Source organism: Toxorhynchites rutilus, chromosome 2, assembly GCF_029784135.1.
Source record: "Toxorhynchites rutilus septentrionalis strain SRP chromosome 2, ASM2978413v1, whole genome shotgun sequence".
Classification (NCBI taxonomy): Eukaryota; Metazoa; Arthropoda; class Insecta; order Diptera; family Culicidae; genus Toxorhynchites; species Toxorhynchites rutilus.
The window spans coordinates 329,973,853-330,000,701 of record NC_073745.1 but is presented as its reverse complement, the minus strand read 5'-3'; the positions used below and the strand labels follow the sequence as shown (position 1 = coordinate 330,000,701).

General features: G+C 38.2%; 1 protein-coding gene across 3 annotated transcripts in view; it reads left to right on the top strand.

The window, feature by feature from the left end:
• The window catches only part of LOC129767467 (uncharacterized), an 83,899-nt gene that overhangs the window by 52,257 nt on the left and 4,793 nt on the right, over positions 1–26,849 (top strand). For all 3 annotated transcript variants that reach the window (XM_055768410.1, XM_055768409.1, XM_055768411.1), the window contains exons 2-8: positions 2,775–3,141; positions 3,266–3,649; positions 3,808–4,008; positions 12,633–12,781; positions 12,984–13,179; positions 13,930–14,700; positions 14,754–14,983. In XM_055768410.1, the coding sequence (XP_055624385.1) occupies positions 2,775–3,141; positions 3,266–3,649; positions 3,808–4,008; positions 12,633–12,781; positions 12,984–13,179; positions 13,930–14,700; positions 14,754–14,983 (2,298 nt within the window). The remainder of the gene's footprint in view (positions 1–2,774; positions 3,142–3,265; positions 3,650–3,807; positions 4,009–12,632; positions 12,782–12,983; positions 13,180–13,929; positions 14,701–14,753; positions 14,984–26,849) is intronic.

Here is a 26,849-nt window from a genome sequence, read left to right as displayed (position 1 = left end):
TGATGCAAACATCTCTCCTATCCAGTACGAAATGTTCGAGCTATAAGCATTCGAAATCTTTCATTTTTTCCTGCATGTTCTGTGTTTAGGTTTTCATTTTACCCTCCATATATTCCGGTTAGACGTAGTCCCACGTCAAAAAGCATTGCTCGATCGTTTGAAATTGGTTAGCATCTTCAATTGAGATCCGAAAGGGTTCATTCTGAAACGAGCAGCTCTTCCTTCTCATATGAATAAAATGGCTTTCCCACGATTTCCCTAATCAGGATGAAAGAAATAAGAAAAATCACTCTTGTCAAACCTGCTGTTTCCCTATTTTTCTCCGAAAACGAACCGAAATATCACGAGAAATCTTTGAATGGCGAAATATTAAGACCAATGTTGCCGTACTTTTTTGTTTTTAATTAGGGTGCCCATTTTCATTGTAGGGTGGTCGAAAAAATTTTTTTTTAAATTTTCTCCCAAAAATGCCTTTTTTCAAAAATCCTTAACTTTTGAACTACTGAACCGATTTAGATGATCAATATATCTAATTGAAGTCAATAAGCTAGCCTTTTATAATAAAAAAAAACACTTGCAAAAAAACGGAATTTTAATTTCGTAATTATTTATTGTAGTCGTTTTTTATTGTTTTCATAGCTTTGGATAAGAGGGCGCTAAATTTTTTAATAATTTTTCATGAAAGCTGAGGATGATTTTTTTTCAGATGTTTACCGAAATGTGTCTTCTTTCTAGTCGAATTTCTGACTATTCTCTATCTATACAATAAGTTTCTTAGGGAACTGGAACTGACACTGATATTGCGAAAACGCTCTTGATGCGTGTTGAATGGAAAGCGCAGCAAGAACAATAACTATATAAACAAAGTCCGAATTTTTGGAAAGTTTTAGTTTGGTTACGATATATTCAGATTTAATACTTTATCGAATCGTGACAGATGACAGCCGAAAGAAAAAAATAAATTTCGAACATCCAATATATAAATATGTTCAAAAATTTCTAAATCGTTGCATTTGTCCAAATCGACCGTGTGTAGCATCCTAAAGTGTTTCCTTGAACGCGAACGTATCATTCGAGCGGATGATCAGAGTACGCATCGAAGTGGATCTAACGATCAACAGCTGAAATGGGAGAAACAAATAGAAGTTCTGGCCACAGGATTAGTCATCGAGAAGGTTATCGTTCTTTTCGCAAACATCCAAGCTGGGTGCTGAAACCGAACTTAGAGGCCAAACAAGTGCTCGAAAACTGAACAGTTAGTTATAACCGAGTACCAAGGATGTAATGTACGTGATTTTTTACAGCGTACAGTCAGAACAATAATTTTTGGGGGCAACTTTTAATTTCAATGTGTAACAAACAATGTGCATCGTTTTCAACACTGAAGCTTGTATCAATTTCCTAATAAATTGACTCAAAATTTTCATTTATCTATCTATTTTATGGTTATTCCGTCTATCATTCATAATTATACTGTTGCTCCACTTTTCATGTTACCGTCAATTTTGATTGGATTTGATGTGAATGACTCATCCAGTCACTAACACAAACTAATACCAAAAAGATACTAAATCTCATTCCCTCCACACCATGAACCAGGAAGACAGTCGACTTTTCTCGCCAGGGAAGAGGCGGCTTCCGAATCGGATCTACCGACAGTTGTCGAACTCATACCCTCTACTTTCCCGACGGGGAATATGTTCGATCCCGCCGTCGTAAGCATTCTCGAAATGACTTTGTTGAATCGATAATCGCCCAACATGCGGAAGTAAATTTATTGCAAACTGCGTTCGAGGCATCACGACTCCGCTCTCGCACTTTTCGCTGTCACGTGCAAAAGTTTACTTCACGTGTTGTGTGTGTGGTTGTCGTTTTTTTTTGGAAATGTTTAGGGTTCATCCGAGAACCAATTTCGGATTTTTCCCATATGAAATATTTGGGAAAACTATACTAATTTGGGATTCAGAGCAAGCCTAAATTGCCTTCCCCGGGCACGATCCTTCCCTCGAGAAAGAACCCCCCGAATCGTGCGGAGAATCCCTTCAAACACCACTGCTGACACTGCGTCATACGCGCGGATCGTTGAAATGCGTGTTTATGGCCCCCCACAGAGAGACAGAGAGATAGAAGAGGGGGAAGCTCCCATCCGCCTACCCGTTTCGGGAAGTAAAAATTTCTGATTGCCGCTATCTTGCAAAATAGGAAAAACTGGTTAATGGGCTGGGCCGGAAAAGTTTCGACGCGAAGCGATACCCGTCGTATGTTGCAATAAAAAGGAAACTTTTCCGAAACTACAGTTTATACTTTCGCGCAGAGCCGGTGTTTTGGAAGCGGGCCGGCGAAGGTTTGGAGCGGAACACAACAAGAGAAATGGTTGTTTACCTTAGTGATTCGATTTTAAATAAATCAAGCAACGGGAAAGTTTTTTCTTCCCTTTTCTAGCTCCCCAGCACTAGTCTCCCCGAGTTCGGTTGGATCGGTGGAGAGTGTTTTTCACAATTCACCAGAGGAATGCATGATTCGGGGAAATGCGTGAGCTGTTTACTCTATCTCTGCTGAGTTGCGAGGGAAGAGCATCGGGTAAACTTTTTGACAAGTAAAAGATGGTTATAGACTTCACGGTGGAGTGTTACAAACGACCTGTAACGAACAGAACGTGGTTACGTGCAACGATTGCACTCATTAAACATGAAATGTGCTAAAAACTGTGTGTTCATGATGCTCTCTTTCCCTTAAGCCGGCAGTTGAAAGATTTGTTTGCGATTTGTTTTCAGATGGTTACATAATTGGAAACTACTTGCACGCCTCCGAGCAGGACATCCGGGATTTCTTCTGGACGGGATCGGGGGACGGACCGGCGCTTAATCCCATCGACCGGTTTCCAATCAGCGAAGATGCAATCATCAAAACGGCCACCGTTGTGGCCACGGTGTACATCGACCGGAGTAACGGGGACGGGGTGGGGGGTGAGCTGTGCATCTTCGATTGTCCCCCGAGCGATGTGGACGAGACAATCGACAACGTCACTCCGACCGATCGACGGTTTTGGCTGATGACCGTGATTGGGGGATTGTTCGGTAGAAAGGATTACCCCGAGCTGGAGGAAAAACTGGCTCGATTGTATCGGGTTGCATTCACGAGGTAGGTCCGACTGTCGACTCGTCCCTGCGGCAGGCAAGGATTGTCGGAGGAAATACAAGATTAGATCCTTCCGGCGAAAGAAGCAAGAGAAACAATTTCCTGACTAACAGTTTCCAATTTCCAGACAGCAAGCCTTACATCTCGGAATCAACAACAATACACTCCAGATGCAATCGTCACCGGCGGAGGCAGCTAAACGGCGTGCCAAAAGACAAGCTCGCCTGGGGAAGGCTGGACCGCGGGTAGGCTACAACGAGGCCAGTAGTCGCACTATGGCAAAAGCATCAAGTGGCAAGCGAAGGCTAGAAGCGGAAGGTAGAAATGTTCTTGTGAATGAGCAGGTTTATACGTATGAACGCTATCGGCGAAGGCACAGAAAAAAAGTTTACAAACGAGACACACATGAGAGTGTCTCCGTTGAAAATACCGACAGCCAGAAAGTGTTGGTTGTGTCCGAAACAGGACATGCGGAGATAGAAAGGGACGAACCTCTAGAGCAACTGCAACGGTAGCTTAACATTATCTTTCCTATTTTAGTTTCTTTTGAAGTTTGTACATTTTTTAATCAAATAATCTTAACCTTAACGTGGCGCATTTTTTTCCTGCACTACCATCCCTACTTCTGTCAGGAATGAAAAATTCAATCCATCAATTGTCGCTTTTCAGTACGCCTGGCGATGAAACAGCAGAGCGCGACGTGACTGATGGCGACGGAACGACACCACTTACGCGTAATTATGACAAGGATGCCTACTCGAGCCGACGGAAAGTACGTATTTTGATACACAACACCACCCACCTGCGGGAGGGGGACATGGACGGCGATGACGACAGCGGATCAACGGTGGCTGACTCGCCGAGATCAAAGTGAGTATCGACATTTAGGGCCCCGGCGATGATGACAGGAAGCGATATTGATGGTATTTTGAGCGCATAGCGTTGGTGGTCCGGCGAACAGTGGGCGAATGTGGTTCGTGGATGGCGGTTGAAAGTGTAGCAATAAAAATGTTTTCAGATTTTATGTATATTCACAGTTCACAGAATTGAAATTCTTTATTAATGAAAGTTAAGAGCGCAAAATGATGTTCTAATCGCTGACTGTTTTATATATTTTCAGATTTATTTTAATTTTAATGTCCATATTGTTCATAATCTAGCAGTTCAGCCAGTAGGTTGACTAGAGTGATACCATTATAATCGGAGAATAACCGTATGTTTCCATTTAACCTCTACGAACTATTTTTTTGTAAGCGTCACTTTGGTAACACCGTTTGTGACCATCAATCATCGATCAGTGAGACCACTGATAGCACCAGTGTGTCATTCGAACCTCTTCACAGCATTTGGTATGAAGATTTGTGCCTCAGTCGACACACTACAAGATGGGCCGTTAAATAACTGAATTGCAAAAATTGCATAACGAGGAATGAGAAATTAAGTTTGGTCTGCAGTCTGCGGGGGCTCTTTACCTTATTGATCGGCGTCATACGTTCCGCTAACTGCCACGAGCGGCACAATCGACTTTCAATGGCATTTCGTTTTTTATTTGTAAAGGTTAGATCAATTAATTTTTATTTTATTTGATTTATTCATTTAACATCATCTTTCTTGTTTAACATCATCCTCGACAATTCGGACCGTCTGAACTCTTCTACTTACAAAAAAAGAATAATTACTTATCCAAGTTTTTAAAATAATTTTTTGTCAAATCACAATAAAACCCGTTACACACAATACTGAACAGGCAAATACATAAAACAGATTGGTTGTTATAACTTGGTTTGTGGTTTGTTCTATGATATGGGACTGCTAATGAAGATGAGTTCTGAAAATAACGGGAAAGAATGTTTAGCGGAATCTGTACGAGCAGTGCAAGATAGCCATTAGAACCTTGCATCACGTCAAAAATGAACATCCATTCATTAATCTAGGGCATTGATGAGTCTGAAATAAAATCGTGGGGCATTTGATGAAACATCTAACTGTGGATAATGAAAATCTCAAGTGATTTATTTCAGTCTCATCAATGCCCTAGCTTAATGAAGGAAGAGGTGTGATAACTACCAACTGTTACTTGCCTAATTATTTTCTAGCTTTTAGTACATTATCTGTATTATTATTGTGTTTACATGGTGTTTTGGCCAAAAAGCTCGCAAAAACCTGGAGGGTCCAATGGTTGATTCTTATACTAGATAATACCAGGAACCCATCTAGCATAAAATTCCTTCTCCATCTGCCATATAAGGGTAAAAACTACCCGTGTGCAGTACAGTGGTAGACATTCGTTTAGCCGCACCCTATTTTTCCTCAATATGTTTAAAAATTAGTCAAGTTTTTTTTTTCTTTTTATTTTCATCGAATTGATTCTAAAAAAAGAAGGGTAAATTCACTTTTCGTTTTCTAAGTAATTCAAATATGTGGAATCAGGGTGGACATTCGTTTAGCCGCATCCTAAAATTTCAATAAAGAAAAATTTGTGAGGCAAATTTCGAGTCCAATCGGTAGCTAATATTGTGGAGGTCCATACCTTTCACGCAGAGATCACTTTTCACTCCCGACATTCTTCCAAAAATGGAATTAAAAATGACGAACCAGCCGAAATGTGTTGAAAGTCACTATAATAGAGATAGGTAGCTAATATTTAGTATGTCCACCTCCATTTCGGATCACTTTGAAAACTCTATTTGGCTTCGAGTCAGACAGCTTTTAAAGTGTTGCCATATTGATTATAGCCCAATATTCCTGAATTACTGCCTTGAGACTGGAAATGTTGTCAAATTGTCATCCGTTTGCATAGACCATCTCGGACAAGATTCTCCATAGGTTCTCTATGGGATTGCAATCGTCTGCCAGCAGGTCATTCAAGAAGCGGAATGTCCTTCTCGGTTATGCTTATGGGTGGCGGTCAGTTTCGGCTTCCCTTGAAGTTCCTTCCACATGATGTTTGGTGACTCATTCAAGATGCGCGCAATATGCCTCTTCGTTACTGGAACAATCGATTCTATGTATGAGCAGGACATCCATTCCTGGTTACTTCGTGTCTTATTCGACCTTCAAGACGCAAAGTATCCTTGGTGTTCCCATTTGTAGGTCGTGACCCCATATTTCTGGCACTATTTGTAGAAATTCCGTACCACTTTCTCGGATCGACCAATTCATTGAATATCTTTATTATTTTCCGTTCCTCTCCCGTCAGTAGAATACCTTTCGCCATTCCTTTAAATTCTACGTAAATCATCAATCTGACCAACTTCTTACGTTGCACATCTAATATTTATCTTGTAAATTGAACATTCCCAAGTATTTTTTTCAAAAAACACAGATAAAGGTTTGGTGATTATGCGAAAACTCGATTTTTATGCCCTGCGGCTAAACGTATATCTCGGCAAAAAACGACGTTTGAATGTTTATATCCATCGATGCCGCCTTGTGTGTGTGATTGTGAAGCACGTCCTTTCAATAAAATTGACCTAAATATACTATCACTACAGCAAATAAGTATTCCGATAAAAAGAATATTCCTAGTTATTTTGTAAGTGTTTCAAGTTTTTTTTCAAGTGCGGCTAAACGAATGTCTAACACTGTACTGCACACGCGGCTCCAACTCAGGCTAAACGAGTAAAATATAGATAAAAATCATTATAAAACAATTTATTTTTACGAAATTACATTTTTTATAACATTAATTTGAACTTGTAAAATGTCTTCTATTAAAATAATCCAGACATAAAAACTTTTCGAAGCATTTCGGGCTGTAATACATTGTAATTGGTAGAATAATACAAGCAGTGTTGCCAAACTATGAGATCGAAGTGTCCACTGCACTATGCATTGCATAAAACGTGTCCTGTAGCGCAAACGTTTGAAACTTTGAAAGATTTCGCGTGTGCAGTGCTGCTCTCATGGCCTCAGCGGAATAATTTTTGAGTGCAGTACGGCACTCATGGCCATCAAAGTGTTAATCAAAACGAAACCGTTTAAACTTAAATTTTTTTTTAGATATTTTATTTTCTAGTTTTAGTATATTACATATTTCATTAGTATATTTACCTACAATAAAAACATTCTACAATTAATATAAAAATCTCACCTAATTTTCCCTAATAAGTCAAATCATTTGATACCGATATTGAGTGGATAGTCGACCATTTAGTGGCGATGACCATTTTGAATATATGTTGTTCATAATGTAGAGTGTTCTCCAAGCCCTTCAACTATTTTTTAGCGGCGGCCAAATTGGATTTTTCAAAATCATGGATTACACAGTCCTAGCAGAGTAAAAGTGTGTGTCAAATTTCAGATTAATTAGTCAACAGGAACGAGATCAAATATCTATTAATGTGGGACAACCCTATATACATTCAAACATACATACAAACAGGTCAAACTGAATGAAACAATTTAAATTATTATTTGGTCATTTGGGAAATGCAGTCAAAATTAAGACCGGTTTTAAAATTTATGGTTAAAAGAATAAAAACTAGATAGATAGAAATGAATTATTATCAATGGATTGGATTATTTTTTCTCAATGTTTTGTCACTTTCTTTTTTTTTTTTTGCTTGCGCAGTGGTCTTAATGTTTTGTCCGACACTGTATATGTATTGTCATTTTGTGGTGGAGGACATTTTGGATTTTAATTTTTCATAAATAACTGTGTTCTACTAGTCAAGCCCTTCCAGTTGATACCTACGAGGTCTTTTCAAAAAGTACCGCGACTTTCGAACTTGCGCGGATTACGTATATTCGATTCTAGATTTTTGTGGCATTATGTCGGTACTCATGTCTCTCATTTATGCTGACAAGTACGGGTATTTTGAATGTTCAGTTAATTTTTGACAACTGCTTTTCTTACACATGTTTACGTAGTTCTCGAACCGTTAAAGTTCATTCACTTTCTAGTATCTGAAATGACGATGTTCCCAGGCTTCTCCGTTTAAAAGTACGTTTTAGGGTCATTCCGGTCTGCACAACGACAAGCAAGTACAAAAGTACTCAACAGCATAAAATACCCACGACTTGCATGTATTTGCGAAGTGGATTCCCCCAGGCGCATTAATTTTGAAGCCCGTGTTAGGGAAACACAGCTCAGTGGGAAGAAATAGCACCGACTTGCATTTATATTTGCAAAACGGATTTCCACAGGTAATCCATTTCCACAGGAGAAACCGTAAATCGGGCCAATCAAAACATGGCAGTTAGGGCGTTTAGATGACGCTTGACATTTTACAGTTATTCAATTGTTCATCTCATGAAAATTAAATTTTTTTTAATTGTGATAGACGTGTAGAAATATTTCCCATCAATGATGCAAACATCTTTCTGATCTATTAAGAAATGTTCGAGTTATTAGCATTCGAAATACGGGTAGGATAAGCACACAAATCGGCAGAACAAATAAATGGGAAAATGGAAATTCTTCCAGTTTTCATGAATTTAAACCGTTTAGAGACTAGCGAATTGTAATGTATAGCATATCAAACAAATCTTAGAGAATTTCCGATTCGATTGGTATGCACATCATGAGAATTCGTTCACAGTGAAAATAGTTATTAACGTTAAGTTTATTTCATATAAACGTGATCAGTTTTCTGATTTGGCATCCTTCCTGAAAGACGTAGTTCTGAAAACCCCTTCTCTATATCATGTGCAGACAGAGTGATCCATGTCAGCTGTATATTAAATTTCTAGAATTTCTAAGTAGTTAGATCTAACCAACAAAACTTCTTCTTTAAGCTACTTGGTACCTTGTTGAAATATACTTAAAATCGTTTGCATAGACGATACACATTTTGTTATATTAAAAAAAATAACCTGGTTCACTCTGACTGAAAGGATCGGGGGAAAATGCTGAACTTCACTGTGAGTGATCGCAAAATGCACTATTTCAGAGTGCGGTTTAATATAGAGCGATGGCAATGAATTCGAATGACGGTTCTATTGCGGAATACTGGCTAAGACAGGGGTTTTCAGAATTTTTTTATGGCAGAGCACTTTTTATAGCAATATGATTTGACGGAGCACTTCACGGGGCACAAATTTCCCGCGGAGCACCATTTGAAAACCCCTGGCCTAAGAGACCTAAGAGACTATCATGCTGAAGGCAACCAGATGTTTATGCAGTTCCAAACTCACACCTCTCCTCTCTCTAATTATCGTAACAAAATGACACACTTGACTCACAACTGTTAATTGGTTGAAAAATATTTCAAGTGGACCATGAGCGTATAGAAAGCCAATTAGCTATCTGTTTTGGATATGAGACCTGATGTTTTTTACAATTATCATACGTCAAAGTAACTAACATTTGTGGGAACAATATTGAACGGAATAATTGAGTGCTTCGAAAGATTTTCTCGAAATCATAAAAATGTTTTCATTAGTCTTTATTAGTCTTTATTAGAGAGATTTTCAGCCTTAGGCTGGTTCATCTCTGGTCGTAAAAATGTCACATGGTCCTGTCTGATTTAACATTTCTGACCCCGAATATGCAACTTAACACCGAATATGCAATGCTATGCGCTGCTTCTACCGAATATAATTACACTACTGTTTTACAATATCTTCCAATATCGCTCCATCCTTGTATCGTGATGTATGTATATTAGAGTGCCAACGAATGCATGGGAAAAAGTCGACCCTAAAATTTCAAAAAATTACCCCATATAAATACTGACCACCTTTGAAAAAAAAACCTCATGCGTAATATCAGCTCAATCCGACATATAGGGAGAGTGGCGTAAAGCGGTGAAAGTTCGAGTTTTCAAAATCACCCAAGGGAGAGTAAAGGAGATCGGAGTTTTCAAGAAAAAAAAAAAAATTATGCCAAATATCATAGAATTGCATGAAACGTCGAGATCTACTGTCATCTCGAAATATTTTTTTTGTCAAAAATTTACATTCTGGGACCTTGTATTTTTTTCGGAATACGAGACAAAACGTATGGTTTTGGGTGCCAATACAAATAGTTATCTCGGTTTATCATTCTGAACTTCTTGCGAGGTGTAGATTTGCACGATAATATTTCCAATGTATAATATTAGCTCAATCAGATTTCATTTACTAGAGTCGCAGACGCTAAAATTTGAGTTTTTAGAAAATCGAAAAATCACCGGAAATCGGAGATTTCAAACGTTTTGCATGAGACGAATTTCATGCCAACTCGTCTTGAGAGTTGGAAGCACCATCTCAGAGAGCAACGAAACGTTGTGGGTGTAAACACATGGGCCTTTTAAGCAACTTTGTATACTTCAAATATTCAAAAAAGAATTAGACTACTTTTTTAAAAGGGCCAAATTTTTTTTTTGATTTTTTACAACAAATTATAACTTAAAAACCATAATACCTACAAAATTCCGGTCAAAGGATGAAATGTAGAAAATTGTTTGAATTTTCGAAAAATATTTTGAAAAAAGAATTTCGCCGAAAAACAAATTATTTTAAAAATAAAAATTCATTTTTCTCAAAAACTTTTTGTTTAAAAAAATTCTTTAAAAAATTATATGAATAGCTCTTACAGTTTCCAACAAGTAAGCTATACATCGGAACATGGGCACTTTGAAACGAAATAGTTTTTCTAACAACAACTTTTTCATGTTTTATTTGAAAAAAAAATACAACTTATCCTAATTTTGTTTAATGTCAAGATAGTAATATAGTATATTCGACAATGTTTTAGACCTTATTAAAATATGAACTTTCGTCGAAGACGTCAACTTTCAATCTTTCATAGTTTCTAAAGTATAGGGTATTTTTGGTATGTAGTTTTACTCGTTTCATTTTTATGTGTAAATTCTCACGTTTGACATGTTTCAAATAGAAAAAAGGTAGCAGAGCATATGAGTCGCGATGTTTTTCACATACAAATGTTACGAATTGAACATTAATAGTAAAATTTCCGTCGAAGACGTCAACTTTCAATATTTTATAGTTTCTGAAGTAAAGCCTGTCCACGTTAAATTTCGGACACTTTTCTTTCAGTGTTGTTTATGAAATATTTCACTAATCAATGAAATATTTCACTTACATGACAGCTGAAACCCTCCTATTTATTTCGATGCCCAACATGTTTACATTCTTCTTCAGTTTGGTAAAATGGCGTCGAATCAAGTGGAAGTACGCAAACGCATTTTGCGCGAATGGCAGCAAAATCCAACACTGTCGATACGCGATCTCGCCAAAAAGCTAAAACTACCGAAGAGTACCGTGTTTAGTGTGTGTGTTTAGAGGATACTGTACGGAACCTAATGGCAGATGTTCCCAAGAAAGTTCGTGAATTTTACAGACAACGTAATTAACATCGAAGTAAGCTTTCCTTGTTTTAGATATAAGTCTATTTTACTGAAATAAACAATCGGTTTTGTTGTATTACGTAGTTTTTTGTTTTACTGCTATCATCTTGGTGTCCGAAATTTAACGTGGACAGGCTTTATAGGGCATTTTGGTATGGAGTTTTACTCGTTTCATTTTTATGTGTAAATTCTCGCGTTTGATATGTTCTTGACATGTTTCAAATAGAGAAAAGGTAGCAGAGCATGTGAATCGCGATGTTTTTCACATACAAATGTTAGGGATTGAACATTAATTGTAATTCTGCAAAGAAAAACATGAAAAATTTCTTGTACTTTTTCCCTGTAAAAGTTCCCATCTTCCGGTGTATGGGTGACTAGTTGGAAATTATAAGGGCTATTCATATCTTTTTTTTTCAGAATTTGAAAAAAAACATGTGCTCTAGAAAAAAGAATTTTAATTTTCAAAAAAATTTTTTTCAATGACCTTTTTACATTAGTTACCCGTTATTGACGGTACGGATAAGTAGGTACACCTATGGATATGGGTTTACAGATTAGGAAATCGTTACTTGGAGTTATTAGAGTATTTCCGATTCTATTTGTGTACAAATCATCAAAATTCGCTCGTAGCTAAAGTAATTATTAACACGTTGAGCCCCGTGTCGGTCCCTAGGGACTGACGTTGACCTTTTCGTTAGAAAAACGCTGATCACTTTGACTGACAGTTACAAAATAAGTAAATATAACAAAATTGTTTGTTTTCTACGATATGTGACTACTTTCTGGTCGAATTTCTGACTATTTTATTTTTAAACAGTTAGCGGAGGCCGACACTGGTATTGTGCGAATGCTATTGATGTGGGCTGAATGAGAATCGTAGCAAGAAAAATTCGGGGCTTAACGTGTAACTCTATTTCATTGAGACGTTACATATGACCTGAAAGTGTATCACTTTCACGGTGACATCCTGTAATATTTTATTATTTTTTTTCCAGGAGTAGGAGAGTAAAAAAAGTGCTAGAATTAAACAGGGTTTTCTCTTTCTTTGCCATTGTTTTCACACCACGAACCACATTCCACCTTGTTGCAGCCCGAGCGGGACTTTGCGTCCAGTTGCAACCCATCTGGGCTCATCCGTAGCCCGGAAAGGTTTTTCCTTTGCGCCCGTTTTCACCATTGCAGTTCTTTTCTCGGCTCTAGTCAATTACTGAATCAGACTGAAATTATCTATTCGGTGTTCGTCGGAGGTCAACCGGTGCTGGCAACAACGGCCGCCGAAGATATGAAACTCATGTCGCAGGAGGAAGTCGAACACGTGATGGAGACGATGGTTTACTTGAAAGCGGATCGTACGTATAACGTTTGTTTCCTTTATCCTGTACCTATCAATCGGTTCGGTTGATGCTGGTGCAGCAGCATCAGCCCAGAGGCGTTAGGCGTTTTTTTTGCGTATCTGTTTTGACGAACAGAATAGGAAATTTAAACCGATTGTTTGCTTATTTGGATTTGTCTTGCTATCCTCTGTGCCTGGTTTTCCTTTTTTTCCTGTAGCATACTTGAAGGAACCTCAAGCGACACCGTTGATACCGTCAACGTTCAATGGCAGTTCGAACGTGATTGCACTCATCGGTCAGAATCCGACGCTTTTTGTGGTAGCCTGCGTAGCGGCGACCATGTTCCTGATACTGCTGGTTGGAATCTTTCTGATAGCGCGTGGCAAGAGGAAGGATATCACCGAATTGAAGAAGTATGTAATGTGATGGTTACTCATCATTAGTGGCTCATTATTCATTATTCATTAACACGAATGGATATCTAATTCACTATGTTTCATAGATATAGAATCATCAATTTTGTAAAAATATATTGAAGAGCTCGGTTGACATTATATATAGGTTTAATTATAGTGATCTCTAGCAACAAACAGGAGAGAATCTGCTTGAAAACATGGAACTTGTACCTACTCAATTTCTAGTCTAAAAACAACCCTTATTTTTACAGGTTCCTTGATGAAATACATTCAATATAAATGGATGAAATGGTATTAACTCATAATTATGAGACTTTTGGCAACGAGCCACGTTAGTTACTTTTCGGCTCGCAACTTTTTGTTTTCCATGACATAATGATGATAATATTGTATAGAAGAAATAATTTCACGACTGGTCCTATGGTTATGAAACACATGTTTTTTCGTTTCTTAAATGGCTCGAAAATTATCAATGTATTCTACCCGATTTATATCATTTCAATCGAGCATTCTCAGATATCAAGCATACGATTCAAGCATCTTTATTCAGTATTAGACGTCATATTGGTTTTTTATGGAATGTTTAGGTATATTCCGGACATAAATTGAATATAAAGAATTAAAAATCAATTTTTCCGGAGTAGACTTAAACACTGAAAACACAAAAATCAAAATTTATAGTTCGGCAGTTAACGTTGATAAATTCGGAAGCAAACAAATTTATATACTAAACTATTCATTATCTAGGCTGGAGTCTACGCAGGCCTTGGTGATGCCTGGAACAACCGGAGACGACCTGAACGGGGTGAAATCGGAAAGTGCCAGCAGTCATCATTCCCCATTCATCCGGGACCCGTCGGGCGTCAGCGTAATCGGTGCCCACTCCACCCAGAAACCTTCCCCGACCATTCACTTCCCGCTGCCGCCGATGTCCCGTCCGACCTCGTCCTCCAGCTACTCTTCGGACTCCTCCGTCTATTACCCCAAACGGAAGCTCAAACATCACGTCCAAGAGCAGATTGACGCCCGAACGGTGGCCCTAACGAATAAACTTCAGAAACAGTTTGGAGCGCTGGCGGGAGCTGAGAACGTTTACGCGTCTGTCCAGAAGCCCAAGAAGGAACATCCCCACAAGCGCCGTCGGAAATATCTCAGCGAGAACCGGGTGGGATCGTTCGAGGGGGCTATTATGCACCACGCCCCGGGAAGTCCCATTACGACGAGTACCAGCAACAGTGCCAGTGGATCCAGCGAGCAGTCGTACGACGCGCGACAAGCGAAGCTATCGCCACCGATAGAACACAACGAAACCTTCAATACCAATGTTATTATGAAGCACTACATGAAGAAGAAGTCGGGTGGCCACTACAATGCTGGGTTCACGATGGAGCAACACGTTCCAGCAGATGCGTTCAGCAGGGATAGGATCCGATACCTGGAGAAGGGTGGCCGAGCGTCGGTGGATACCGGTAGCATTGGATCGTATCTCAGCATGGCGTCGGTTAAGAGTTTTCCTAGGTATAACTGTGGACTGACCGGGAGACAATGTATTTATTGTTGTTTGAATTTAGATGTTTCGTCCCGGAACCACTGAGCCGAGTATTGGAGCCCGTGACGATGACCCATTTGGACCAGTCGGAAGGATGTGGAGACGGAGCGAAGTGCACAGCGCCAGGTACCGCATCCACTAGTCAGTACAACACCGATACGGAGATCCAACTATCGCGAACACAAAGCGACGGAGCCGATCCGGGGGTCGTGGGACCCATCGTTTGGCAGATGCACAAGAAGGAGATGGAAGGTAAAGTTTCATCATTCAGAGAGTATAAAATCTAATAATTTTAAAAACATTTTATTCGGAGCTAAGCTCCCACTTTATTCACTGTTATAATTCAGCCGACTTTACAATGATTTTCCCTGTCTTTCATGTCGAAAGAAAAGATGGGTTACAATATTTTGTTTATTCTTAGTATATCATAATTCGCGGAAACGGTCCGTTGTTGATCTTATCCGAGTGGCGTGATGTTGTTTATGTTTATCGAGCGTTCGTTGGTTGGATCGATGTTACGATGATTCGCATTATAGTACTCTTCCTCTCTTAAGTATCTTTGTTCTCAAAGTTGGATTATTCGAAATGGTGTGATTGCATTTTTGCTGAGTGGCGAATAACTTCCCTCAAAGGCGATATTTTCTCTGTTGAACTTTGGCATATTGAATTTGGTTTTGTGAATTGACTTTCTAGTTTAAATTATATACGAATATTCCAATAATGGCGATAATGAAAATAAATGTTAATCTAGGATCACTAGGATCCAAATAAGTTGAGCGTCTAGGTTAGTGAATTCTTTTGAAGACTTATTGTTTCTAGATGTTCTCTGTTTTCCAGTGTTAGGTTTTGTAGATTTTCGGCAGGTGATGCATACAGAGTGTCACTGTCAGTGTGCCTTATTCCCGAATACACTACACGTTAAAACAATGTGGAGTGAGTACAACTTTATTCCAGATTGCACGCCACTGTAAACATTTGGTTGAATTCATTATGAATACACCAAGTTCATCCACCGATGTTATTCTGGTTTACACTTCACGCTCTCGCAGAAATATTAGTAACAAAGCCTGGTATAACTCTACGTTGGCTAACATAAAGAGACGAAGAGATTATTACTTAATAATAGCTAAACGCACAAAAACTATTGGAAATTGGAGCACGTACAGAATATGGAGAAATATTTATGTACGTGAACTTAAGCATTCCAAGAATAAATTCATCCAAAATGAGATAAATACAATACAGCATGATCCGAAGAAGCTATGGAAAAAAATCAAATCATTATGTAATCCAGGCGGCAGCAAGGATATCGACATTGAGTTTGACGGTAAAAAGGAAAATAACAATATAACAGCAGAGAAACTCAACAATTTTTTCACTTCAAGTGTGGAAGAAATCCACAATGGTATTGTAGCTCCATCAAATCGACTGAATTTTGTTTTCCCTGGCCTGTCTTCACAATTGAGATGCTTTAAAACTATCAACATGGCAACTCTTAGGAAGGTAGTAATGGATTTGAAAAACTGTGCAGGTGTTGAGAATATCAATAAAACCGTATTAGTAGATGCATTTGATCTAATCAAAGAAAATCTACTATATATAATAAATGAATCTATGCTTCGGGGCGAATGCCCTCATACTTGGAAGAAATCTGTTGTTATACCGATTCCAAAAAATCCGAAATCGTCCAAGCCAGAAGACCGGAGACCAGTGAATATGTTGCCATTATACGAAAAGATCCTCGAAATCGTTATCAAAGACCAACTGTTGGAACATATAACGAAAAATGGAATTCTGGTTGAGGAACAGTCAGGGTTCAGGAAAAACCACTCTTGTGAAACGGCTCTCAATTTATTACTCCTGAAATGGAAACAGGCTATCGAAACGAAAAAAATAGTATTGGCTGTATTTATTGACTTGAAGAGGGCTTTTGAAACAGTAGATCGAATGAAATTACTTGATTTGCTTTCCAATTATAATGTAACTGGACCTGTATTGAACTGGTTTGAAAGTTACCTGAACGGGCGAACACAAATCACTATTTACAGGGACAGTGAATCATCGGCGGGACCAGTGAATCTGGGTGTACCTCAAGGAAGTGTTCTGGGGCCGCTGCTTTTCTTGCTTTATATTAATGACATTAAACAGGTGTTAAATGACAGTGACGTAAACTTGTTTGCTGACGACACAGTGATATTCATTGTTGCTGAGACATTGCAAGATTGCTTCGTCAAGATGAACCGTGAACTGCAAAACTTAGACGAATGGTTGAGATGGAAAAAACTTAAGTTAAATATTAGCAAAACAAAGTATATGGTAGTATCGACACGCAATCTTGACAGTGATAGTCTTAGTATAACTATCGATGGGCAAACTGTGGAAAGAACGACTTCAATCAAATATCTTGGCGTTATTCTTGACGAAACGCTGCGCTTCGACGAACATATAAACTATACTATAAAGAAGGCAGCTCAAAAATATGGAGTGCTTTGTAGAATTAATCGATTCTTGACCTTTGAAAGTAAAATTACCATCTACAAAGCATTGATCGCTCCACATTTCGATTATTGTGCATCTGTGCTATTTCTCGCAAATAAGAGGCAAATGAATAGAATGCAAATTGTTCAAAACAAGGCCATGCGCTTGATATTGAGATGCGATCGACTTACTCCACGAAGATTTATGCTTGAATGCCTACAATGGATGTCAGTGGGACAGCGTATCAAATATTGCACTCTTACGTTCATATATAAGATGGTTAGCGGCATGACACCGAACTATTTACAAAACACGATAACGTATGGAAGAGATATGCACCGATATAACACAAGGCAAGCAAGTGACCTCAGAACCATGAACTTTCGAATGTCATGTACCCAAAACTCACTTTTTTATAAAGGATATCGCCTGTATAACACATTACCAAATGAAGCAAAGACAGCAACAAGCCTTCGAATATTCCGTAGTATTTGTAAAGAGTTTTTGAAGCATGATTTAGATTTTTGACCCTGCATATAATTAATGTTAGTGTGTAAGATGACGAAGTTTAACGGATATTTGTATTTTCTTATCTTTAGACTATAATGATGATGGTTAACTTAAACAATATTTGTGAAATCTTCAATAGTTTGAGCCCGCGCGCGTTAGCACACATAGACAACTTGAGATAGAACATATGCAAAAACAATTCTTTTTAATGAAAGCATTCAAATGGGTTTAATGTGGAAACCAGAGGTAAGCTAGGGATAGCTCAATCGGAATACTTGTAAATTCATCTTCTCAATAGATAATTATAACAAGATTTTTCTGTGTTGTGGCAGATCTTATTGCAGATTCAGGTTGACACGTTTATACCCCAGATTGAATGTAGGGCCTGAAGTATCGGCTGGAATTAGGCTTAGGTTTGCTCAGCTATCTGGTTTCGAAAACGATTAACAGACCGTTGTCGGGTATCCAGTGAAGCGGGAATTCCTTTGTAAATTTTAGGCTAATGCTGACATAGGTATTGGGTTCAATTCCTGATCGGTCAAGGATTTTTTCGGGTTGGAAATTTTCTTGACATGCCTTGGGATATGTAAAGTAATGGGCCTGAATTATTGGCTAGAATTAGGCTTGGGTTTGCTCAGCTACCAGAACTCGGAAACGATCGCAAATGCAGGCCGTGACCGGGGATCTGATAAAGTGGGATTTCCCTTGTAAGTTCATGGCTAATATTGACATAGGCATGGGGTTCAATTCCCGATCGGTCCAGGGTCTTCCCGGGTTGGAAATTCTCTCGACATGCCATGGGTTAAATACGTTAAGTTGATAACATAAATTGTTCTTCAATTAGGAATCTATGTTTGTAATATAACCAGTCCGTTTGTTTTGTTTTTTACTTCAATGTGCTTACTGGTTATTTTAATAATTGTTACATAAAGATCAACAAGAGAACTCGTACAGTACAAACTTTTTGAGGAGATCATCATCATTATTTCATTATTTCATAAAACGAGGAAATTATTGTCTTTTGAGTGTATGTGTGTCCGTGTATTTTTCTTGTCAAGACTATGATGATGATGGTATTTTTTTTTTTTGCTTTTATATATATCTTAGTTATTCAATTAAATTTAAAAAATAATTGTGAAGTCTGCAATAGTTTGAGCCCGCGCGCGTTGGCAAACATAGAGAAACGTGAGATTGAACAAAAGCAAAAGAATTTTTGATCGAATAAAACAAAGTCATTCCAAGGGGTTTAATGTGGAAACCTGAGGTAAGCTAGGGATAGCTCAATCGGAATACTTGTAAATTCATCTTCTCAACAGATAATTATATCAAGATTTTTCTGTGTTGTGGCGGATCTCATTGCAGATTCAGGTTGACACGTTTATACCCCAGGTTGAATGTAGGGCCTGAAGTATCGGCTGGAATTAGGCTTAGGTTTGCTCAGCTGTCTGGTCTCGAAAACGATTAACAGACCGTTGTCGGGTATCCAGTGAAGCGGGAATTCCTTTGTAAATTCTAGGCTAATGCTGACATAGGTATTGGGTTCAATTCCTGATCGGTCAAGAATTTTTTCGGGTTGGAAATTTTCTTGACATGCCTTGGGATATGTGAAGTGATGGGCCTGAAGTGTCGGCTAGAATAAGGCTTGGGTTTGCTCAGCTACTAGAACTCGGAAACGATCGCAATTGCAGGCCGTGGCCGGGGATCTGATAAAGCGGGATTTCCCTTGAAAATTCATGGCTAATACTGACATAGGCATTGGGTTCAATTCCCGATCGGTCTAGGGTCTTCCCGGGTTGGAAATTCTCTCGACATGCCATGGAATGAATACTTTAGACAAAGGCTTAAATTGTTCTATCGATTAGTAATCTATGTCTGCGGGATAACCAGTCCGTTTTCTTTCCAATTTAATGTGCTTACTGGTTAGTATGATGTAATAAACTCAGTAACTCAATTATTATCAATAAGATAACTCGTCCCGCTCAAGCCTTTGTAGGGGAAAGAGGTGGGACCATCATCATCATTTTTCTATAGAGCGATTCCCCGTGCTCATCATAATCATACACTCTCCCAAAAAGTTAGTATATATGACGAGTTTTTTGGTAAATATTACCAATGATTAATAATATTTGAATCTACTTGAATCTATTTTTCAAGTGCGTTTTGGTTGAAAAAAAATTCTTACAGCTTTTTTTCCCCATGCTGTCAAACGTTTCTCATATAAAAAGAGCAAACGTTTTCATCACTCGGGCTTTGTTTATTAACCTTTTGTGACTGAAATAGAATTGAAATAAAGGTTGTAATTTGGGTAATTCGTATTTTTAGAAAGGAAAAAGTTCAAATAATACAACTCTAGTGTTCGAAATAATTAAAACCTAACATTTGGCGAGAAGTAAAATTGAATTACAATTAAATTTAGAAGAGTTTTGAAGTCAATAAGACTGAAATTTCTGAAAATACTAAAACTAATTTCTGCAAATCTACCGAATTGTCAGTTGTGCTTTCATGATTTCAAACGCTCGCATTAATTGATGAAAAAATGTAGAAACTTTTTTCCTTCCTGATTATTGACATTTCAATTGGTTTCTTTTTGACTACCAATTTGATTCTATTCGCATGACCCAGATTCGTACATATTACGCGATAAGAATGATAAACAAATGTTAAATCGGCCAGTATAACCCAGTAGAAGCATTCGGTTCAACGTTGATTTAATATACACCCTAAGCATGTTATGTTAACCCAACCTTAATGCATATATTGTATTTAATTTATTGATCTTTTGTATGCATATTTGTTCATTTATTGAACTAACTAACTTTTTTAAATTATTCATTGAACTATCTAAACTATAGACATCTGATCCTGCATCGATTGGGTCTGATCCACGGCTACAAATTAGGAAAAAATACACAATCATTACCACAAATAGCTACGCCAGACTACTCAATTCTCACCATTATCCTCTCCCTGGACCAGCGTGTAATTACTTTTCAGCCAAACACAATCGGGAAATATCACGAAGCTGACGAAACCCTGGCGGCATTAGGTGAGGCCTGCTCTATGCCCCGTTGCAATATAGACTTGACGCGCAGCCTCAGTGGATACGGAACCTCTGTCGTGACGAATCCGGAAAACATCCAATTGATCGAACCACCTATCACAATCTGCAAAGCGTTTATGAAGTTGTCCTTGACCAAATCCAATAGCATAAAGATGAATCTAGGACTCGACAGGGTTCGTTTTTGTGTTTCGAAGTACCCAGATTCCTTATTATTGAAGTAATGTCTTCAAATTCTCCCGCAGCAGACGAGGACGAATCATTGCTATCCAATATGTATCAATATTAATTAAAGAACATAAATTGAATTGATTGTCAAGAATATTACTTACCTGTCCCGAATTTGGGTTAATTCGACCTTCTTCTGTGAAGAAATCAATATCGGAAAGTAGTGCCGTTCAACTCAATTATCTACTCGGTAATTAGACTAATAATGTTATATTCACATTTTCTTCGCGGTTGCCAGTAATGACAATCGTAAAAAATACTAACACCGTGATGTAAAATGAATCATTCGTTGGTAGGGATGTGTATTGCATCTGACATTCATTTTACAAACGATTGGTAATATTTACAGAAAATATGTACATTCTACTAATGTTTGAATTACAAAAGATTTGGAAGCTTTTTTTTTAGTAATCCATTTTCTGGGTGCATCGACACAACTCGAGGATAAACAAAATAAAATACAACTGACGTTTCTCTTAGAAACGACATTGGAAATGAACACACGGTCATTTTGGTATCCACTCTACTTAATACACGAAGTTCATTTTTACACTTCACGAAACGGGAATAAGTACAACAAAGTGAAGTGAGATGTAAGGGTAGTGGGAACGTAATACGTGTACGTGGATACGGGAATAAGGCCCAGTGCCTAAAAAATCTGTTGTGGGAAGCAGGGACGGAAAAAATCGCTCACCGCTCAGAACATCGCTGACCATCCTTCAGCAAAAATCATTGGGCCTTATTCTCGAATACACTACACGTGAAAACAATGTGTAGTGAGTACAACGTTATTCCGGAATACACACCACTGTAAACATTTGGTAGAATTCATTATCAATACACCGAGTTCATCCACTGATGTTATTCTGGTTTACACTTCACGCTCTTTTTTGTATAAACAGCGATTCCTCGAGTTCATCATAATCGCCGATCATACACTCTCCCAAAAAGTTGGTATATATGACGAGCTTTTTGGTAAATGTTACCAATACTCAGTAAATTTATTACCAATACTTAGTAAACATATTACGCGATAACAATGGTAAACAAATGTCAAATCGGCCAATATAACCCAGTATAAGCAGTCGGCTCAACGTTGGTTTAACATATACCCTAAACATGTTATGTTAACCCAACCTTTATGCATATAATGTTATAAACTTATTGAGCTTTTGTATGTATCTTTATTCATTTATTGAACTATCTAAACTATCGACATCTGATCCTGTATCGATTGGGTCTGATCCATGGCTACTAATTAGAACAAAATACGCGAATCGAGCCGTAAATGCGTGACATATTTCTCGTTCAAGTTGAATAGAAATTTGATGAAATAAGCATTTAAGTATAAGTATAGGGTATATAGAATAATCATAAAATTAAAATTATAAAAATATAATTTATATTTATTTATATTTCGGATGGTTGACGAGTCTCCTAATGATATGAAAGTTGTATTGGTATGTATTTGCGGACGTCTTCGTTTAGCATCTAGATTTATATATATACTTTCGCGCAGGGTGACTGACGTATTAAAATGTAAATTTTGAGTATATCAGGCTGCGCATAAATAATTGGCTTGATTTTCGACGTCAAGTCGTCTATTCATTTTGCATTTAGAAGCTGCAATTTTGGAAGTGTGATGCAAAGTAAATTATGTTTAAGGTTGTTAACAATATAACGTGGAATGGAAGGAGAACATGAGGAGAGAGCACTGGACAGAACAAATGTATAAGGAAATGGGAATGCTTCCAATTTTCATTAATTTAAACCATATACAGACGATGGGATTATAATGTATAGCATATCAAACAAATCTTAGGTAATTTCCGATCCGTTTGGTATGTAAATTGCCAAAATCCGTTCGCGGCAAAAATAGTTATTGATGTTAGCTTTATTTCATAAAAACGTGACCTGTTTTCTGATTTGGCACCCTTAATGAAAGACGTAGTTCTACGTCAAAAAAATAATGAAAGAACAGAGTGCGAAGTCGAAATTTTTAGGTCATTTTTGAAATGCTGTAACTCCGTGAAATATCAACGCATGAAAATATTTCACCAGTGTATATTTTATGGTCTTCTGTTATTTTTATAATATTATATCTCTCGACTCTTACGTTTATTATGGGAATTTGATTTTCATTTGCATAAAAGTTTGGTTCATAATGTCGGTATACTTTTGGAATGATTTTTTTTTCTTTGTCTTTGAAAGGTTTGATTATTTTATTATTGTTTTAATCTCTTATTCCTGCTATTTTACTGAATGGTAGATTTTTCTTTATTTTCACCTATGTAAATATTTCTGGATAAGTTATTTATTAATGAACTAGCCCGGCAAACTTCGTCCCGCCCTGCTTTTTTGATTTGAATAATTTCGAACACTCACGTTCCCCGAAAATCATTTTTCTCTGCGCGATCTATATTCGCAGTATATAATTTCTTTCTTGACATATACACCTGACGCAGGCTGAAACACTTCAATCCTGATACTGACTGTTCATATCCGTTGCTCCGTTCTTGAGTTACATCGTGAGGAACGGACACCAAATCATTTTTATTTATATAGATGTACTGTATTGTTATATACAGTTATATACAGCCATTCCATGCCAAACCGATATAGTGCTTCTTATATTTCTATGAAAAGTGTTAGTTTTGTTCTTTATCGCAAAATATTAGACCTGTATTTTTTTATTTTTTCGCCAAGGTGACCGTTTTCATTTTAGGGTGGTACGAAAAATATTTTTTTCCACTTTTTCGACGAAAATGAAACTCATAACGTTTGAATCACTGAACCGATTCAGATGATCGAAAAATCAAATTGAAGCTAAAACCCTCAGCTTTCAAGAAAACAATATTAAAAAATATAGCCCTCTAGTCCAAACCCACGAAAACAATAAAAAACGACTACAATCAATAATTACGAAATTCTCTCAGAGAAGCTTCATAATCGTGGACTTTCACCAATTCTTAACAATTTCCTGTACAATTTACTGTCAGAAAAGCACATGATTTTCTCTCATGGCAGCTCGAAATCTTCTCGTTACAGTTTTATGGGCCTACCGCAAGGCTCCTGCCTAAGCCCCCTCTTGTACAGTTTTTACGTCAATGATATGGATGATTGTCTAACTAGAGACTGCACGCTGAGACAACTTGCAGACGATGGAGTTATTTCCATCACGGGTACTAATCCCGTCGTTCTGCAAAAGTCGTTGCAAGATACCCTGAACAATCTGTTCACGTGGGCCCTCAAGCTGGGTATCGAATTCTCTACGGAGAAAACTGAAATGGTCGTTTTTTCTAGGAAGCACGAACCCACCCAATTCCAGCTTCACCTATCCGGCAAAACGATCAAGCACTCGATGTTTTTCAAATACCTTGGAGTATATTTTGACTCTAAATGTACCTGGGGAATACACATTGCGTATTTGAAACAGAAATGCCAGCAAAGAATCAATTTTCTCCAAACAATAACCGGAACATGGTGGGGTGCCCATCCAGGAGACCTCATTCAGTTGTACAAAACAACGATATTATCAGTGTTAGAATATGGCAGTTTTTGCTTCCGATCAGCTGCCAGTATTCATATTCTCAAGCTGGAGAGAATACAATATCGTTGCTTGCGTATAGCCATGGGGTGTTTGCATTCGACACATACGATGAGTCTCGAAGTTTTGGCAGGAGTACCCCCGCTTACTCTTCGGTTCACAGAATTATCCTACAGATTTCTCATCCGTTGCAAGATCATGAATCCATTGGTGATTGATAACTTCGAAAATCTACTCCAACTGACTCCTCAGTCAAGTTTTATGTCTTTATACCATGAGTACCTAACCCACGACGTGCACCCTTCACCAGGCATCTCCAACCAAGTTTGCTTCCCATACTTCTGCAATTCCTCTGTCATTTTTGATCTGTCCATGCGAAAAAAAATCCATGGAATCCCAGATCACCTACGCTCCGATTCTATTCCGCCAATATTTTCGGCAGAATATGGGAAAGTTAGATCTGATAAAATGTTCTTTACTGACGGTTCATTCATAAACGGGTCCACTGGCTTCGGCATCTTCAATGAAAATTCCAGTGCCTCTTTCAAACTCAAAGATCCTTGTTCCGTGTATGTCGCTGAACTGGGTGCGATATATTACGCATTAGGGATCATTGAAACATTGCCCATCGACCACTATTTTATTTTTTCAGACAGTCTCAGCTCAATAGAGGCAATCCGCTCAATGAATGTTGATAAACGCTCATCTTATTTCCTAACAAGAATAAGACAACTATTGAGTGTTTTGGTCGAAAAATTATTCAAGATTACCTTAGCATGGGTTCCCTCTCATTGCTCGATTCCGGGGAATGAGAAAGCGGACTCGCTAGCTAAGGTGGGCGCTTTAGAAGGCACACTTTTTGAAAGGCAAATTGCTTATAATGAATTTTCCCACATTCCTCGTCAGTATGCGCTCGTAAGTTGGCAGCGCATGTGGAGTGGTGATGAGTTCGGTCGTTGGTTACACAAGATTATCCGTAAGGTTTCGACGAGTGCTTGGTTTAAGGGATTGAATGTAGGTCGTGATTTCATTCGCGTGATATCTCGGCTCATGTCCAATCACTATAACCTGAACGCGCATCTCTATCGCATTGGGCTCGCAGCAAACAATCTTTGTGATTGTGGCGATGGCTACCACGACATCGAGCATGTTGTCTGGTCGTGTATCCGGTTCCATGCTGCTCGCTCTCAGCTCTCTAGAGCACTGAGAGCACAAGGCAGACAATCGGATATCCCCGTCCGGGATATCTTAGGTAGCCGGGATCCTGATCTTCTGCTTCATCTATACCTGTTCCTCAGAAACGCCGATGTCAACGTTTAATGATGTTTCCTTCGTTGTGTCCCCGTTTCATATCCCTCCTATCCGAACGATAAACTTTTACTTAGTCGCGGCAATACATACACACACTCTTTACAGATGCACGGGCCGAAGGTTGTGCAGTCCACTGATTATTCAACAAGAGCCAAAGGTTGTACCGCTCATGACAACTCTACACGAACTGATGATTGCGCCGGCTAGTGACCATTCTATCCTGGATTCCTCGAGTCGAGAAAGACGCACCACGCTAGATATGGGGTACAGACTAGGTGGGCGTTGCTGATTAATGGTCAGCTGCATCCCAATAGGAAGTATCCCGTGTCGGGCACACGTACAGAGCATCGAAGACTGCGACATACCAATTATGAGAACACTTGTAATACTAACCTCGAGTCAACCGCGAGTAATCGGTTACATATTACTAACATAGTCTAAGCAAACATTGTCAAAATATTGAACTCCCGGCCCCGTTAGGCTGACGCCATATGAGCCTTAATAAAATATATATTTTGGATAAAAAAAAATAATTACGAAAATAAAATCCATTCTTTTTTTGCAATATTTTTCAATAAAAGGTTATTGGCTCAAATTTAATATGTGGATCATCTAAATCCGTTCAGTGGTTCAAAAGTTATGAATTTTTGGAAAAAGTCATTTTTGGGAAAAAAATTAAAGCCTTTATGGAAGGCTTGAAAAGCGCCAAAGCGTCAAAGGACATAAAAGGTATACAAAAAGAACGAAAGACGACTTTGAGGAAACCTAAAGGATCAAAGACCTCACCTACTTCGGGGTCAGAGATTTTAGACCCACGTAGACAATCGCCTTCTAGATTCCGAAAATTTGATAATTCTTCACGAATATTTTCTAAACACTGAACGTGGCATATGGATGACTTTTACAGATGTTTTTGTGTAGTTTATGAACAACTCTAAAACGTGCGGTACCTTAGACAACACTGTTCCTGTTATTTCTACTAGACT